The sequence below is a fragment of the Primulina tabacum genome, chromosome 9 (genome assembly GCF_025594145.1).
Source record: "Primulina tabacum isolate GXHZ01 chromosome 9, ASM2559414v2, whole genome shotgun sequence".
In the NCBI taxonomy this organism is placed as follows: Eukaryota; Viridiplantae; Streptophyta; class Magnoliopsida; order Lamiales; family Gesneriaceae; genus Primulina; species Primulina tabacum.
In genome coordinates this window covers 27,618,411-27,634,722 of record NC_134558.1, presented here as the reverse complement: position 1 = coordinate 27,634,722, position 16,312 = coordinate 27,618,411, and the positions used below count along the sequence as shown (strand labels likewise).

At 34.5% G+C, this 16,312-nt stretch overlaps 1 protein-coding gene across 1 annotated transcript; it reads right to left on the bottom strand.

The window, feature by feature from the left end:
• Positions 1 to 6,920: 6,920 nt before the first annotated feature.
• On the bottom strand, positions 6,921 to 11,175 carry LOC142556483 (cytochrome b561 and DOMON domain-containing protein At3g07570-like). The gene is made up of 4 exons (XM_075667939.1): positions 10,965 to 11,175; positions 10,154 to 10,559; positions 8,419 to 8,705; positions 6,921 to 7,887 (listed from the first exon to the last, which is right to left on the bottom strand). Exons 1-4 carry the CDS (start codon positions 11,142 to 11,144, stop codon positions 7,657 to 7,659), a joined length of 1,104 nt encoding a protein of 367 aa, XP_075524054.1. The 5' UTR covers positions 11,145 to 11,175; the 3' UTR covers positions 6,921 to 7,656.
• Between the last annotated feature and the right edge of the window lie 5,137 nt (positions 11,176 to 16,312).

Sequence of the window (16,312 nt, the reverse complement as noted above, 5' to 3'; positions counted from 1 at the left end):
TTTTTAATAACATATTAATATATTAATCACGAAATCCCCAATACAACTTCTTGGTTGTAAACAAGAATGAAATCCATCGTCTTTCTATATTACATTAGTAGAACATAAAAAGCAAATTTAGCTATGTTAGAAATTTTTCTCAAAAATCATGTTTTGCACGTATATAAACATGATATATAATATGCGGAAGCGGATCGAGAATTACCTCCGGCCATTGAAAATTTTTGATTTCTCTGAGTTCCTTATGGTTGAAGCCTTCTAAGCACTTCACGTTCTCCGTAGATGGTGTATATTTCTTATGAGATGTGTGTGCTTAGTGACCTCAATCGTCTCTATTTATAGGCGTTTTTTCATACCATCGATGAATGTATCGGGAGCCGAGATTCAAAAGGAGAATCGTGTACGCATCTAAATTTTCTTGGCCGTCGCCAATATCAATTTGTACACGCTTCTTCTTTAACATGTGTCACGTTTTTCTTACATTCTCCCACTCGACACATTTATCTCTTTTACCATAGGAGAAAACAAAATACATGAATCATGGCGATAAGTCATCTTAAAACGAATATTATCTTCCATGTATTATAATGCATTATGTTTCTCAAATCTTTATAACTTAATGAATAAACCCAATGTTTATTCGAGGTCCAACTTTATTGATATTTCTCAAATCAATGAATGTGTACACAATAAATATGAGAAAATGTCACATCATAGTTTCATTAAATTTGTACTTACAACAAAATTACATAAAGGAACCAAGTCCCATTCTTTCTGTATGATCCTTAAATTTCAATGGTGGCATGCCCTTGTCAAAGGATCCGCAATCATCAATTCAGTGCTAATGTGCTCGATAAGTAACTTCTTATCTTTAACACGTTCTCGTATGGCTAAATACTTAATGTCGATGTGCTTGCTTCGACTACCACTTTTGTTATTTTTAGCCATAAAAACAGCAGCTGAATTGTCACAATATATTCTTAATGGTCTAGATATAGAATCCATAATTCTAAGCCCTGAAATGAAACTCTTCAACCATACACCATGTGAGGTTGCCTCAAAACAAGCTACAAACTCAGCTTCCATAGTGGAAGTAGCAGTCAATGTCTGTTTTGCACTCCTCCAAGATACAGCTCCACCAGCTAGCATGAAAATATATCCTGAAGTGGATTTTCTTGAATCAATGCAGCCAGCGTAGTTTGAATCAGAGTAGCCAATTACTTCCAAATTCTCAGTTCGTCTGAACATAAGCATATAATCTTTGGTCCATTGAAGGTACCTCATTACTTTCTTTGCAGCTTTCCAGTGATCTAAACTTGGATTACTCTGATATCTTCCCAACATCCCAACAATAAATACAATGTCAGGTCTAGTGCAAACCTGAGCATACATCAAGCTTCCGACAGCATAAGCATAAGGAATGTTTTTCATTTGTTCCCGCTCTAGATCATTCTTTGGGCATTGACTCAAATTGAATTTATCGCCTTTCACAACGGGAGCTATATTTGGTGAACAATCTTTCATCCAATATCTCTCTAAAACTTTGTTTATATAGGTTTCTTGAGACATACCTATAATACCTCGAATTCTGTCTCTATGTATCTTAATGCCAATCACATAAGATGCCTCACCCATATCCTTCATATCAAAGTTTTTAGAGAGAAATTGTTTTACCTCATATAACAAACCCTTATCATTGGTTGCAAATAATATATCATCCACATATAGAATAAGGAAACAAATCTTGCTCCCACTAACCTTCTGGTATATACATTGATCCATGGGGTTCTCAACGAATCCGAATAAAGAGATAACATCATGAAATTTTAAATACCATTGACGGTTCTTAAGCTTACAAACCAATTGCTCACCATTACTAGAGAAGAATCCTTCAGGTTGTTTCATATAAACCTCTTCCTCTAGTTCTCCATTAAGAAAAGCTGTTTTCACATCCATTTGTTGTAAATCGAAGTCAAAATGAGCAACCAATGCTAGAATGATACGAAGAGAATCTTTTTTAGATACAGGAGAAAAAGTCTCCTTATAATCGATTCCTTCCTGCTGAGTGAATCCTTTAGCAACAAGTCTTGCTTTATACCTTTCAATGTTGCCTAACGAGTCCTTCTTTGTTTTGAAGACCCATTTACATCCAATGGCTTTTACACCATCAGGCAACTGAACAAGTTCGCAGACTCCATTAACTGCCAAAGAATTCATTTATTCTTTCATAGTATTAAACCATAGTTTTGACTCATTACAACTCATGGCTTGTGAAAACGTTTCAGGATCATTTTCGGCTCCAATGTTAAAGTCCGATTCTTGTAAATACACAACATAATCACTAGATATTGCTGATCTCCTTATTCTAGTAGATCTCCTTAGGTTGTTTGGTTGATCAACAATTTCTTGTTGTTCTTCACTAACAAGTTGATCTACTGGATTTTCATCAGCAATTTGTGGAACTTCAGTAACTGGTTGTCTAACACTCATTTGGTCTTGAAGGGTGTGAATGACGACCAATCTGTCATTTGAATAAGATGGTTGTGCATTAATGTGATCATTCTCAAGAATTATGTCATTTGAATGATCACTCCCACTAATCAAATCATTCTCAAGAAATTTTGCATTTCTTGATTCCACAATTCTAGTGTTGTGAGATGGACAATAGAATCTGTACCCTTTGGATTTTTCGGCATACCCAATGAAATATCCACTTATGGTTCTTGGGTCCAGTTTCTTTTCATGTGGGTTGTAAACTCTTATTTCTGAAGGACAACCCCAAACGCGTATATGTTGCAAACTCGGTTTCCAACCTTTAAATAACTCAAATGGCGTCTTTGGAACAGCCTTAGTTGGAACTCGGTTTAATATATACACAGCTGTCTTAAGAGCTTCAGTCCACAAGGATTTAGGAAGTTTAGAGCTACTAAACATGCTCCTCACCATGTTCAATAATGTTCGGTTTCTCCTCTCAGCTACGCCATTTTGGTCCGGAGAACCAGATATAGTATATTGGGCAACAATCCCATGTTCTTGGAGAAACTTCGCAAACGGACCAGGTGCCTGTCCATTCTCAGTGTATCTACCGTAATATTCTCCACCTCTATCTGTTCTCACGATCTTAATATGTTTTCCACATTGCTTCTCCACTTCAGCCTTAAAAACCTTAAAGGCTTCAAGTGCTTCGTTTTTGTTATGAAGCATATAGATATACATGTATCGTGAGTAATCATCAATGAAAGAGATGAAGTATTTCGGACTCTGCATGTCCATATCTGGACAACAAATATCTGAATGTATGATTTCTAATATTTCCGTACTCCTCTTGACACCCTTTTTAGACTTATTGGTCTGCTTTCCCTTAATGCAGTCCACACAAGTCTCAAAATCAGTAAAATCTAAAGTACTGAGTACTTCATCATTTACTAATCTTTTAATTCTCTCTATGGAGATGTGTCCCAATCTCCTGTGCCACAATTTAGAGGAATCTTCATTTATAACACATCTTTTAATACCTCTTTGAACATGCATAGTGGTGTTAATATTTTGTAAAGAAATAGATAAAAGACCATCAACCATTGTACCATTTCCAATAAGATTTGATTTATAAAACAAATTTATTGATTTATCCAAAAACTGAAATGAATAACCAAGGGGTACAAGTTTTGAAATTGAAATTAAATTCCTAGAAAAACTAGGAACATAAAATGTCTTTTCCAATTTTAAAATAAAACTACTATCCAATATAAGGCAACAAGTCCCAATAGCCTCCACATGCGAAGACATCTTGTTTCCTGAATAGATGATCCGCTCATTTCCTATTGGCTTCCTTAGGTTTTGCATATCCTGTAAGGTATTTGTAACATGGATTGTAGAACCAGAATCAATCCACCATGTGTTATAAATCATATCAACCATATTAGATTCATAATAGACAAATGAAGTAGGAATACCTTTCTTTTCAAGCCACTCCTTAAATTTATTGCAATCCTTCTTTATGTGTCCCGTCTTTTTACAGAAGAAACACTTGGATTCTTTCTTAATGTCAGGTTGAGGTGGTATTATTCCTTTCCCTTTTCCCTTGACTTTGGCTTGCTTTTTATACTTTCCTTGTGTGGTTATAAATACATTATCACTCTTTTCCATTAACAACCTTCCTTCCTCTTGAACACACATGGTCATTAATTCATTAATTGACCATTTATCCTTATGTGTGTTGTAGGAAATTTTGAAAGGTCCATATTGTTGTGGAAGAGTGCATAGAATGTAGTGCACAAGAAAAGTCTCAGACATTTCCACTTCAAGTGTTTTGAGCCGAGCCGCTATGTCCCGCATTTTCATGATGTGCTCTCGCACACTTCTCACACTGGTGAGCCTTAATGAAGAGAATTCCATAATTAGGGTGCTTGCAAGTGCCTTATCTGAAGACTGAAATTGTTCATCAATAGCCTTCAGTAATTCTCTGACATTATTATGCTGATCGATAGAACCACGCATACCAGCAGAGATTTTGGTCTTTATGAACATTACGCAGAGTCGATTAGATCGCTCCCATTTTTCATAAAGATCAACATCATCCGGAATGCTGTTTTCAGTAATAGCAGATGGTTCGTCTTTCCGTATAGCATAATCAATATCCATCCACCCCAATTGAAGAAGAATTCTTTCTTTCCATATTTTATAATTATCGCCCTTTAATTCGGGAATGTCACATTTCATATCAGAAAAACTCGCATGTTGCATAACTGCACAAAATATCATATGCTTAAAATTTTGAGACAATATCATGTTTTACCAATGTAATTCATGTTATAAAAATCCAGTGACATAAAATTTGTCTGTGGGCTAAAATTTTAATTCAATAAGATTTTTCTGTAACTTTATGATAAAACTATCAAATTGTATTTTCCTTAACTCCTGTGGGTAAATTAAGAAAAATATAACTTGATATTTTAACCCAATTAGTTATATAAATATAATAAAAATCCCTGTGGGGTAAAATTTATTATGTTTATATGATTAATTACAATTGTTGTCCATTATGTGATCCAAATCCACTTAATGCATAATTTTTCATAATTAAGGATGCTGTGGCTATTCCTCAATTATTTAAAATTATACGGTTCACCGGACAAAATTTTGGCTTTACTTAATGCTTTATATAATAATTATTTCGCAATCAACACTTTCCAAGAGTGCTCCCAGGAAAGATAGGTAGGGCTAAGGCCCTTTAAATACCTAACTCCTAGACAGAGCAACATTCCTCAGGGAGACCAATGGCTAGTCAAGGCAATTTAAACCGATCTATGAAGAACTTCCTCGGATCATGTTTTCTTACGTCACCTTATAATTATTATTCAACTTAATTATCCACATTTATGTGAATCTTTATAAGCCAAAATTTTTCATTAAATAACTTTATATTCACATTTTTACTTAATATGAACAAATATGTTTCCCATCAGTTTTTCTCTTCAATCAGAGTAGTGATAAAGTGAGGATCACATTTACGTGAAAATGTGGGCTCCTCATCAGTTTTTCTCTTTTATCAGAGTAGTGATAAAGTGAGAATTATTTGTTCATTTGTGAACATATGAAATATTTTAAAATTTTATATTCACATCTTACTTGATATGTTCATTTCAAATTATAAACAACTCAATATAATTTAATATGAACACAATGTGAATTTTGATTTACTAAAAAAAAAATTTCAATACAATTTGCATTTTAAAAAAAAATTCAAAATAAATGCAAATATAATATTAAATTTGCAGGTCCATATCAAATAAATATCCATAATATTTGACACAATATCTAACATGCAAAAATAATTTCTTAAAATGTATTGAAAATTGCATCGAACTTCAAATTATTTTAATGTGTACAAATTATTTAACCAAAGGTTATATGTATATCGAATTAAACATATAACCTAATAACACATTAATCATTATTTATTAATTAATTATTATTATTAAAATAATAATAATAATTAAAAAACATTACCGAGAATTGACAATTTTGTCCATTTTCGTGGGTCCCACATTTAATTTAATTTTTTTTAAAAAAAAATTAAAATAATATAAAATTTGCATGCATTTAATTTTTCCGATGACTTCACGTGGCATGTTGGATTCAATCACAAAGGCATTTAATAATGGTTCAATCACGCATGCATTTTATAACGATTCGATCACAAAGGCATCTTCATTATATCGATCATCTTCATTCTCTCTGGAATAAAATTTTCCCTTCGTCTGAAAATTTCTTTTCTCAAAAAATTTTCAGAAATCAGAAAACGTAATATTTTCATCTTCAAGATGCAGCCGAGAACAAATTCCAGGTAAGTTTCATATACAAAAACTTCAAAAGAAATTTTATGATATCACGTATTTTTCAGAAAACAAATTTTCAAGGTAGAGGTATCACTGGCTCTGATACCAAATGTTAGAAATTTTTTCTCAAAAATCATGTTTTGCACGCATATAAACATGATATATAATATGCGGAAGCGGATCGAGAATTACCTCCGGCCATTGAAAATTTTTGATTTCTCTGAGTTCCTTATGGTTGAAGCTTTCTAAGCACTTCACGTTCTCCGTAGATGGTGTATATTTCTTATGAGATGTGTGTGCATAGGGACCTCAATCGTCTCTATTTATAGGCGTTTTTTCATACCATCGATGAATGTATCGGGAGCCGAGATTCAAAAGGAGAATCGTGTACGCATCTAAATTTTCTTGGTCGTCGCCAATATCAATTTGTACACGCTTCTTCTTCAACATGTGTCACGTTTTTCTTACAAGCTATACTATGTGAGGCATTGTCTGTTTGTCGACGTATATGCTTGATCCCACAAATACCAGGAACTGAAATTAGATCCAGTATTTGCGGAGTTAAGTTGAGCTCCAAACCGATATATATGTTGAGAAGATGCTTGTAATACTTTGGCGGCCTCCAAAGAATCTGAATAAATCCAGGTATTAAGACAATCATTTTGAATACAAAAGATAAGGTCATGTAATAATATGACAGATAGTTCACCCCTTCAGCTTGATCCTGGTTTCCGAATTTTATTCGCCATTATCGCCACGAATCCCATTTCCAGTGTCTAGTGTCCCTGCATGCCTCCATTTGCATTAACAGCGATATTCAAGATCTCTCCCACCTCAAAAGTTTGGAATGTTGTACGCAAGTTTGCTACATTCCATTCCCCTTCAGGGTTAATGAATTCCCATAGTTGACATTCACCACCAGAAGATAGCCCCAGTATCCAAGCATCCTTAAATGCTAAAATGTCTACGTCGTCTCCCACTCCCCATCGAAGTTCCTTGTCAAGTAAGTCTCGGCTCCAATGCATAGATTGCCAAATATATGACTTGTTTAATCCCAATTTGGCATCCAAGATATCCACATGTTTAAAATATGACATATTTCACCCCCACGGAATAGTTTTCGTTCCGCCGTCGTTAAAACTACTTGTGCACAAATGGCAGAGAGAAATGGGATCACCAACATAGATGGGATTCATGAATTTCAAATCCCCATAACTCATGCATTGATTCTCAAGTGAATTCCCTTGTCACGAAGGGATTGTACATGTTCAACAATAAAAAGAATATATAAGATGAAGTATCATTAAAAGCAAAATCTTCATTTTCTGGTCCACATCCTTAACTCTAGAACAAGAGAGATGGTGAAAAATACAACAATAACAATCGCAAAACCTTGATTCCACTCACTTCCCTCCTTGCCCAGTTTGATTCCATAAAATATATTTATTATCGCCAAAACTATTAGAAGCCTTCCCACGTTTGAATGATACCAGTTCCAATACTTCCTAACTTTGGATGCCCTGTGTGGTCGGACGAATATGGCAAGAACCTGCATGTTATTTAAAAACTAGGACTGTCACGTAAAAACATAGGACAATGTTCAAAAATCGAAAAAAGTTCGTGTGTACTCGCTTGGTAGATGCTACCCATATGGGTACTATCCTCGTCCATTCAGCAAATGAAACTTATGCTGAGTGGTCAATCATGACCACTCATCCATACATCATTGTTGAACGAGTGTGTTCACGACGTGTCATGTACTGAATGGATCGATTCCGTTCGTTGTATGTATGGATTCATGTTTTATCGGAGTCGGATTCGTATTGTGTTTGGGTACGTAGGATAATTGTACCTAAGATCTCAATTGGTCTTACCCATTTTGAGAAATAAAAAATTACGAATTTTTTCATATAATAATTATTATAGGATTTTTATTATCAATATCATGATAGCTGTTTCATAATTTATATAAGAATAATTATTTTGTAAAAAAAAAATCGATTATTATAACTTGTAATATATATAACGAGTTCGACCCAAGACTTCCAAAACCGAATGATCGGACCATGGAGGGACTAACCTGGAGACCTCCAAGTATGAGCACGAAGATGCCGAGGGCCTTGTGCTTATCGACGTAAATATCGAGTCGATTTTCCAATGCCAAGCCACAGAAGACCCCGATGGCTCCAAGAGTGAACCCAGTGAATTGAATAATGGCGTGAGAGTAGAACCACTGCGGATCCCAATGCCTCATATAGCGAGCAATCATGGCTCCAATTGGTATCAAAATGCCCCAACCCGCAACGTTCAGGATTCCATGGATCCTTTTCAGGCTTTCTTCTGGAGAACTTTGTGTCACAGTTCCACCTGAATTTTGTGTAACAATCAACAATTTAGAGGAGATGTTCATGCAAGTATAATTTGTAACTTTTCTCGAACGTATTAATGTTAATTCGATATTAAATAATTTGTCTTTTTTCCCATTTTATTGCATGCCTACTAATTTTGAAAGTTCATAATTGTCGCTGTTGAAATAGCAAATGAAACATGACACTTGAACAACTGTCTTATTGTAAAAATCCGAGTTGTATCATCATCACTATCTATTATTATTTTTAGTAAAATAGTAAGCATTTGGTCTTATAATTGGTATCAGAGCCAATGTCATGTGTTCGATTCTCACATATTAAGAGGAATGGAAAAAAATAATTGTCCCTACCGAGACTATAATTAACAATCGAAACGTCACGCTGAAGATGTTGTACGGTTCAAAAATTTGAACTGCACTATTAAAATCATCTAGAGTTGTTAATATGACAAACAATTGATTATACAATAACTCAGCAAAGTGTTTGTGAACTAAAATTATCAGATTAAAAATATATGAAATGTTCATAAGAAAAAAAGGAAAATTATGGACTATTTTATCCGAACTTAATTTACACTACACCTTTAAATTCTATCAGAACAGGCAAATGAAACCTAAAATTGTGGAGCCAATAATATAAGATATTTTGATTTTTCACAATAAAAACTCATCAAAAAATTTCTCAAAAAAAAATTGTATTTCACCATTACTGGAAAAAAAAATATAAAATAAAATTGTAAAATGTCTTTTTATTGTTATTTTAATGCAACTTTTGTTGGTAGGGAGCTCTAGTGTAAATTATGATGGAAGCCAATAAAAATATAGAAGTTGAATTATTTATTATACTTAGTAATAATTAAGAAAAAGATTAAGTAGTTGTTTGGTGAGGATAGACTCAAAGACAATTTTTAATAATTAAATTGGTTGAAAAAAGATTTTAATATATTCGGTAGTATTTTTTATGACATTATTCTATGATTAAATGTAAACGTAACTCATATCACCTTTACTACATAAAAAACGAAAATGCCAAATAAATATAAAAATATAAAATCTATTTAAGAAAGGATAATATATTACAAGAACAACACTTATAAATTATGTGGAAATTAAAGAAACATAATTTATTAAGTACAAAATATAAAATAATTTCTAAATTTTTTCATTGTAAACAACAATTTTTTTTTAAAGTATGAATAATAAAATATAAGGGCCGGGATCTTAAATTTATCTACCACTTGGAAATTAGTATTTCAAAATCATCCTGAAAAATAATATATATTCTGGTAATTGTGATGGCCCCAATGACATGATTAAATTATATTCTTCTTCAAAAAATGATTATTAAAATTCAATGACATGAAATGATACTTACCCTCACCTAATCCACATTTGACATGTCCCAAGAGTTCAACAAACAAATATGTTTTAACCCTTCTACTCTTACCTGTGCCGTAATTCACGACGGTCGAGTACATGGCGCGGTGTTGAGACAGAGCGAAGTTCGGGGCAGAAGGCAGTTGTCCGGCTGGTCCAACCGCGTATATAATGTTCATGCTCGGATTGTTAGACGCGACTTGGAAAACCATGTAAATTTGGTTTTGTAGGGTTGATATGAACATATTTTGCAGTTGTAACCCTTGATCTTGTGGTTGAAGTGTCACAAGATTTGGTGATTTCCCTCCAAGGTAAAACTTTTTTATCCCGGAATCGATGCCATTATTTCCAATCCAACCCACTATTGCACTTGATCCAACCATGTTGCCATTAGGTGAAAACCCTATTGCTATGTATCCATTTGTGTTTGGAGCAGATAGCACATAGCTCCATATGTTTGGCGATACCTGCCCGTACTGGAATTCATCCAAAGATCTTCAAATTAATTCGCATCACAACATATACACACATTCAAACATAATATAAGCATATATATACACGTATGTGTATGTTACTTGTTCACAACATTCCTGTCAGCTCGATGGAATTCATAGGTGAATGGTTAAGAATGACAAAATTAATCACACACACACACACATATGCAAATAGGGATTGTTTTTATGAATATAATGCATCAAACTTGTGACATCTTTGGTCTGATAGCAAGTTAAAATTATTTGTACCAAAAGTTTGAAGGTTAATTTGGCAGACAAGTATGTAAAATTTGTCAATCATACATGAACGTACGCATCAAATATCACACACACAGACACACAGAGAAATGTGTGTGAATTTATGTGTATATATATATTGTGACTTACTCTGAGAATGAAGCTTTGAGAGGGCCATACAACAACACATTGGAGAGAAGAAGTATCAAAAGGAAGGGTATTTGAAAGGGGAGAATTACAAGAATCTAGAGCTTGTGGATGCACATTTGAGAATAAGAAAAGAAAGATTAGGAAGAACAGTTGTGGAGAGTGTTTGGGAGAGGACATCATCTCTCTAATTTGTCTTGGTTTGAGAAAAATGGCAAATATCAAATTCATATATATAAATAAAGACATGCATATAGAGTCAAATTGCCATTTCGTTAGATAATGTTCATTTGACGACTACTTTTTAATTTATTTTTTTTAAATATCTTTGTATTTATAAATAATATAGGCCGTTTAGTGCGCCTAGAAGAAACGTAAAAGAAAAATATATTAGTTAGGGTTAGTACATGAATAATATATAAAATGATAGGTTTTGTTTGAACGTGTTTATTGGTAAATTTAAATTTCAAATATGAAAAAACAACACATTTTGTCATTTAACTAACACATTTTTCATTTTTTTTTGGTTTTGTTACCGATCATTCACGATTGTAGTATACCAATTTGTATTTTTTTTAATTTAAATTTTTTTATTCGAAGTGTTGACATGTAATTGAAAAGGCCAGCAATGTCATGGCATTGTCATGCCACCATTTTCAGGTGTCATGTCATCATTTTCCGATTGCAATTTGTTGGAACATTCATGTTCGCAATCTTGATTTTGAGGTTAACAAAACATGTTATTTTGTTAATGATAAATTTACCTAAGTGCGCAGAGCTGAGATTAGTTACGAGCTGTCAAAATCGTAAACTAAAGACGTCAAACTGATCGTGCACAAACTGAAACAGTCGAACTGAAATGTCAACGAACAGTTCAACTGATTGTCCAGCTGATAGGTGGTTAAGCAGGAGAACTTCAGAAGCCAGGCCCGCTGATGAAGAGTTCAAATGATGAAGAGCCCAGCTGACCAGTTCAACTGAAAGAGTGAAATCAGTTCAACTGACGAGTCAACTGATTTCACCAGCCCAACTGAAGATCAGTTCAGATGACCAGTTCAGAGCATCAGTTAGAACCAATCAGTTGCAGATCAAGAAAAGCTTATCCAAGTGGATTCTAGCTCAGTACAAGGGTACAAATCAAAGGAAAAATTATAAACGTTGCAGTCGTAATTAAAGTCAAGATGTTCCAGAAAGAATCAGATAGTACAAGACACACATTTCGAGGAACGAATTCAAAGTTGCAATGGACATATTTGATGAGTCTTGATGCACGATCGCATTGCCTCTATAAATACAAAACCAAGACCATCAACAAAAACACAACAGATAACAATACATGGAGAGAATAAGAAAAGGCAGTGCGAAAAGTTTTATCAGCTTATCAGAAGCATTCAGCCCAGATTTGAAAGAATACTTCAACATGTTTATCAGCTTAGATTAGAAGCCAAAATCCTTCAGTGTGTGAGAACACTTTCGTGTTATATTAATTGTTCAGTTCTCACACACGTACACACAATCACTCACATATATCAGAGAGTAGAGCTTATAGAATCAGTTGAGTGAGTCTTGCACATAGACATTAAACTTGTGCTATGTAATCTTTAACACATAGATGTTAAACAAGTGTTGAATGGAAAGTGATGCCTTCAGTCTAGACTAGGAGTTTAGTTAGGCAGTAGCATAAGTCCTAAGTTGAGTGGGTTTGTACAACTCTTTGTATAAATCAAAGTCTTCTAGTGGAACCTATCCGAGGTGGTAGAAGGAGTGACGTAAGAGCAGTTGAAGTCTCCGAACATCCATAAACATATCTTGTGTTATTTCTGTTTAACTGCTTGTTTTTGTTCTTAACTGATTTGATCAGTTCAGCTTATATCAGTCCAGTTCTGTCCATAACTGAATTGATATAAACTATAACTGATCCATGTAATTTTCAGTTATTCAGTTGCACAAGATATAAAACCAATCAGTTTTCTTAACGAATGATTACTTCGAGTATTTTCCGCTTGGTTTGTAACAAAAATCGATTTAATTCATCGGTCTGTATATTCGTAGAACACGAGCTATTACAGCTCATTGATTTATTGTGTTTGAAGCACCCTCAAAAGTGCCCGAACCGATCCATCACAAGTTAACACTCTTATGAAAAAGACCAAAATCGAAAAAAAAATGCAAGTTAGCATACTACACTCATCAATTGAATAATAACATGACAAAAAATAAATAAACAAGTTATGATAATAAAAATGTGTTATCCCTTTCAAATATTCAACCCAAATCAACTTAATTATTTTAGAAATTTTTAAAATTCATTGTTTTCAAGTTTTTAACTCGAATTTTGAGCCACTCCTTCAGCCCAAATAAGGTATTGACCATTAAGTAATAATCACTTTAGATCCATTTTTATAATCTCACTTATACCCCCAATAATGAGCTGCTAAAAAAGAAAGTAGTCTATCTACTTCTCTATATTGTCATAACTTATCTTTTGGACATCCAACTTATCAAACTTCTGTTTTAGTGCTCATGTAACTTTGTTTTTTTATTCCTATTTTGTCATAGTGTTGTCATGACTACATACTCATCGTATTTTTTCAATGCACATTAGTATTTTTTTAAACTCATGTCAGAGCTCCAATGAAATAAGATAAGTATTCCGGAGATTTCGAAGCATAAGGTTGTATCATTCACTTGTGAGACACGAGAAAACACACACAAGGATCATGACTGGTATCATATCTGATGATACCAAAATTTTACCTTGGGTTCGGTTTAGTGAACAGGACTTCAAATCTTCCAATCTTTTGGGGTTGGGTCGCTGCTGAGGGGTCTTAATAGAAAAAATAGGGTTAGAGGGAGCCAGAGATGTTTCCAACATGGCTTCTCCAATGCTTAATTCAGTGAGATAATTGTGAGTGCAAAGAGAGAAGTGTAATATATTAGTGTTGAGTGAGCGAGAGAGTGTGAATCATGTAAAACCGTGACCAATATATGATATTTATAAAAGCAAGAGAGACTAATTACCTTGTTGGAGTAGAATTATTGCTAGGGTAGAATCCTACCTGAGATAGGAAACATCATATGTTAAGGCTCCCTAACCATGGCGGCTAGGACTCTTAATGATGGCTAGGATTCTCACCTTATCTCGATGAGGTTCGATCAGATCTCATATTTATCTGGGTTTTTATGTACTGACGAAGATGTCTTCATATTCCCTAACTGACATTGAGGTCGAATTTCTCAGTCACACTAATAGGCTTGGACCCTCAAGGAATGGTCCATGGGCTCGATTTTGTCAGAATTTTCGTTGGTTTAGCCCATTTGATATGTTCTTGAGCTCGTTATTTTTTGAAAGAGACTATGAGCTCAGACTTTTTAGACCCCTGGTTAAAAATGAGGCATGCCCCTTACGGGCTAGGCCAATTTCAGACATGAGTTTAGATCCACCTAGATGTGGCAATTTTAGGGGACATCAATAGTACTTCCCTCCCTTTTAATCTAAAAATTATGAAGTTTAGCCTAATAATCTAGTCGCATCTCAGGCCCTAATTATTATGAAATTTGTGCTTGACATGTGTTTGTTCCATCCTAATTGGCATAATGGATGGTTTAGATATTGACCCATGTCCTACACAGAGGAACGAACAAGATCATCTGACAGTTTGGTTCTTGAGGCATCAATACATTTGGCCCTCCAAATCCAAATAATTGGTTTCAATTCGATCGTACATCATGCATGAGACCCCTTCGGGTATAAATATGAGCTTTACCCTTTATTTTCACTCTTATTTCCTTCAAGCCATTACTCTGTTGATTTTTCGAGAGCTTGTCTGACCTTCTTATCTCATTACCAGACACTTATCATCTGACCCCCCTTCTATAAGTTAATTATTGGGCTTATATTATGCCAAGTTGGTCAAGATTTTTGAATTACCAAAGTTTATTGGTCTTATAAGAGCCAAACTGGTCGGACTTTTGTGAATGTCAAATTCGTGGGCTTACACTTTTCCGAACTGATTGGGCATTTGTGAATACACATTCATGGACTTACATGGTTCCGTGCTAGTCAAGCTTTTTTTAAATTCCATATCTGTGGACTTATATGGTGCCGAGCTGGCTGGGATTTTGTGAATTTCCAAAATTTATTTGTCTTATAAATGTCAAACTTGTTGGGCTTTGGTGCATACCACATTCATGGGCTTACTTTTTTGGAAGCTGGTCGGGCTTTTGTGAATGCCACGACCATGGACTTACATTTTCAGAGTTGTTCGGGCTTTTGTGAATGTGCCAGGCTTTCTGGTCTTTTGTAGAAGTTTTCTGGTCGGGGGCAATTTTGCGAGATTGCCAACAAGTGTTGGGCTTATATTTTATTGTGTTGAATAACTTTATCATATCAGATGCTCATATATAACTCTATATGACCAATGTAATAAAATGTACTCCTGACCCAAGAAAAATAACCGAAATTACAATAGATAAATCAAAATAGAATTATAAAAATGAAACAAAAATTTAAAGAGATAATTAGATTGACTGACTTAATGAGAGAGCACCTAAACTTTTAAGAATGATCAGGATCGTCTCTTTTGATGATGACATTGGTGAGATCTTCTGAGGATGACCATAATGAACTCTTTCAAGAAAGACAAGGATGAGCTCTTATGTGGAAGAGCATGATGAGCTCTTCCCTTGAAGATTAGAAACTCTTTTGGAAAAGAGATCTAGACTCTTCCAGGGAAGACCAGAAACATGTTCGAAGGAAAACCATGAGTTGTTCCAAGGAAGATCGGGATGAGCTCTTCCCATGAAGACTAGAAACTATTTTGGGAAATACCAAGGGCTCTTTCATGGGAGACCAGAAACTCTTTTGGGAACACCAGGGGCTCTTCTGTGGAAGATAAGAAATTGTTCGGAGGAAAACAAGGATCTATTTCGAATAAGACCAGGATGAGCTCTTCCCATGAAAACTATAAATTGCTCTTGTGGACGACCAGTTTCTCTTCCTTTGAAGATCAGAAGCACTTTTTGGGAAGAGCATGGGATTTTCCCTGGAAGATCAGAATATGTTCCAAGTAAAACCAGAAGTTATTCTAATGAAGACCAGGATGGGTTCTTACCATGAAGACTTAGAAACTATTTTGTGGAAGACCAAAAACTATTTTGGGGAAGAATAAGGGCTCTTCCATGGAAGACCAAAAACTCTTTCGGACAAGACTAATGGATTTTCCTTGGAAGATCAAAAACTCATTTGGGGAAGAAAATCAGGAGCTCATCCGTGGAAGATCAAGAACTATTTTAGGGAAGACCAGAAGATGTTTGAAGTAAAACCATGAGCTATTTCGAAGAAGGCCAGT

Excerpts from the sequence above, each read along its gene's own strand:
- LOC142556483 (XM_075667939.1), bottom strand. The coding sequence starts at position 11,144 with ATGATGTCCTCTCCCAAACACTCTCCACAACTGTTCTTCCTAATCTTT. Across the intron at positions 10,560-10,964 it reads CTCAAAGCTTCATTCTCAGA|TACGGGCAGGTATCGCCAAA; the intron begins GTAAGTCACAAT and ends GATGAATTCCAG. Across the intron at positions 7,888-8,418 it reads TCATACTTGGAGGTCTCCAG|GTTCTTGCCATATTCGTCCG; the intron begins GTTAGTCCCTCC and ends AATAACATGCAG.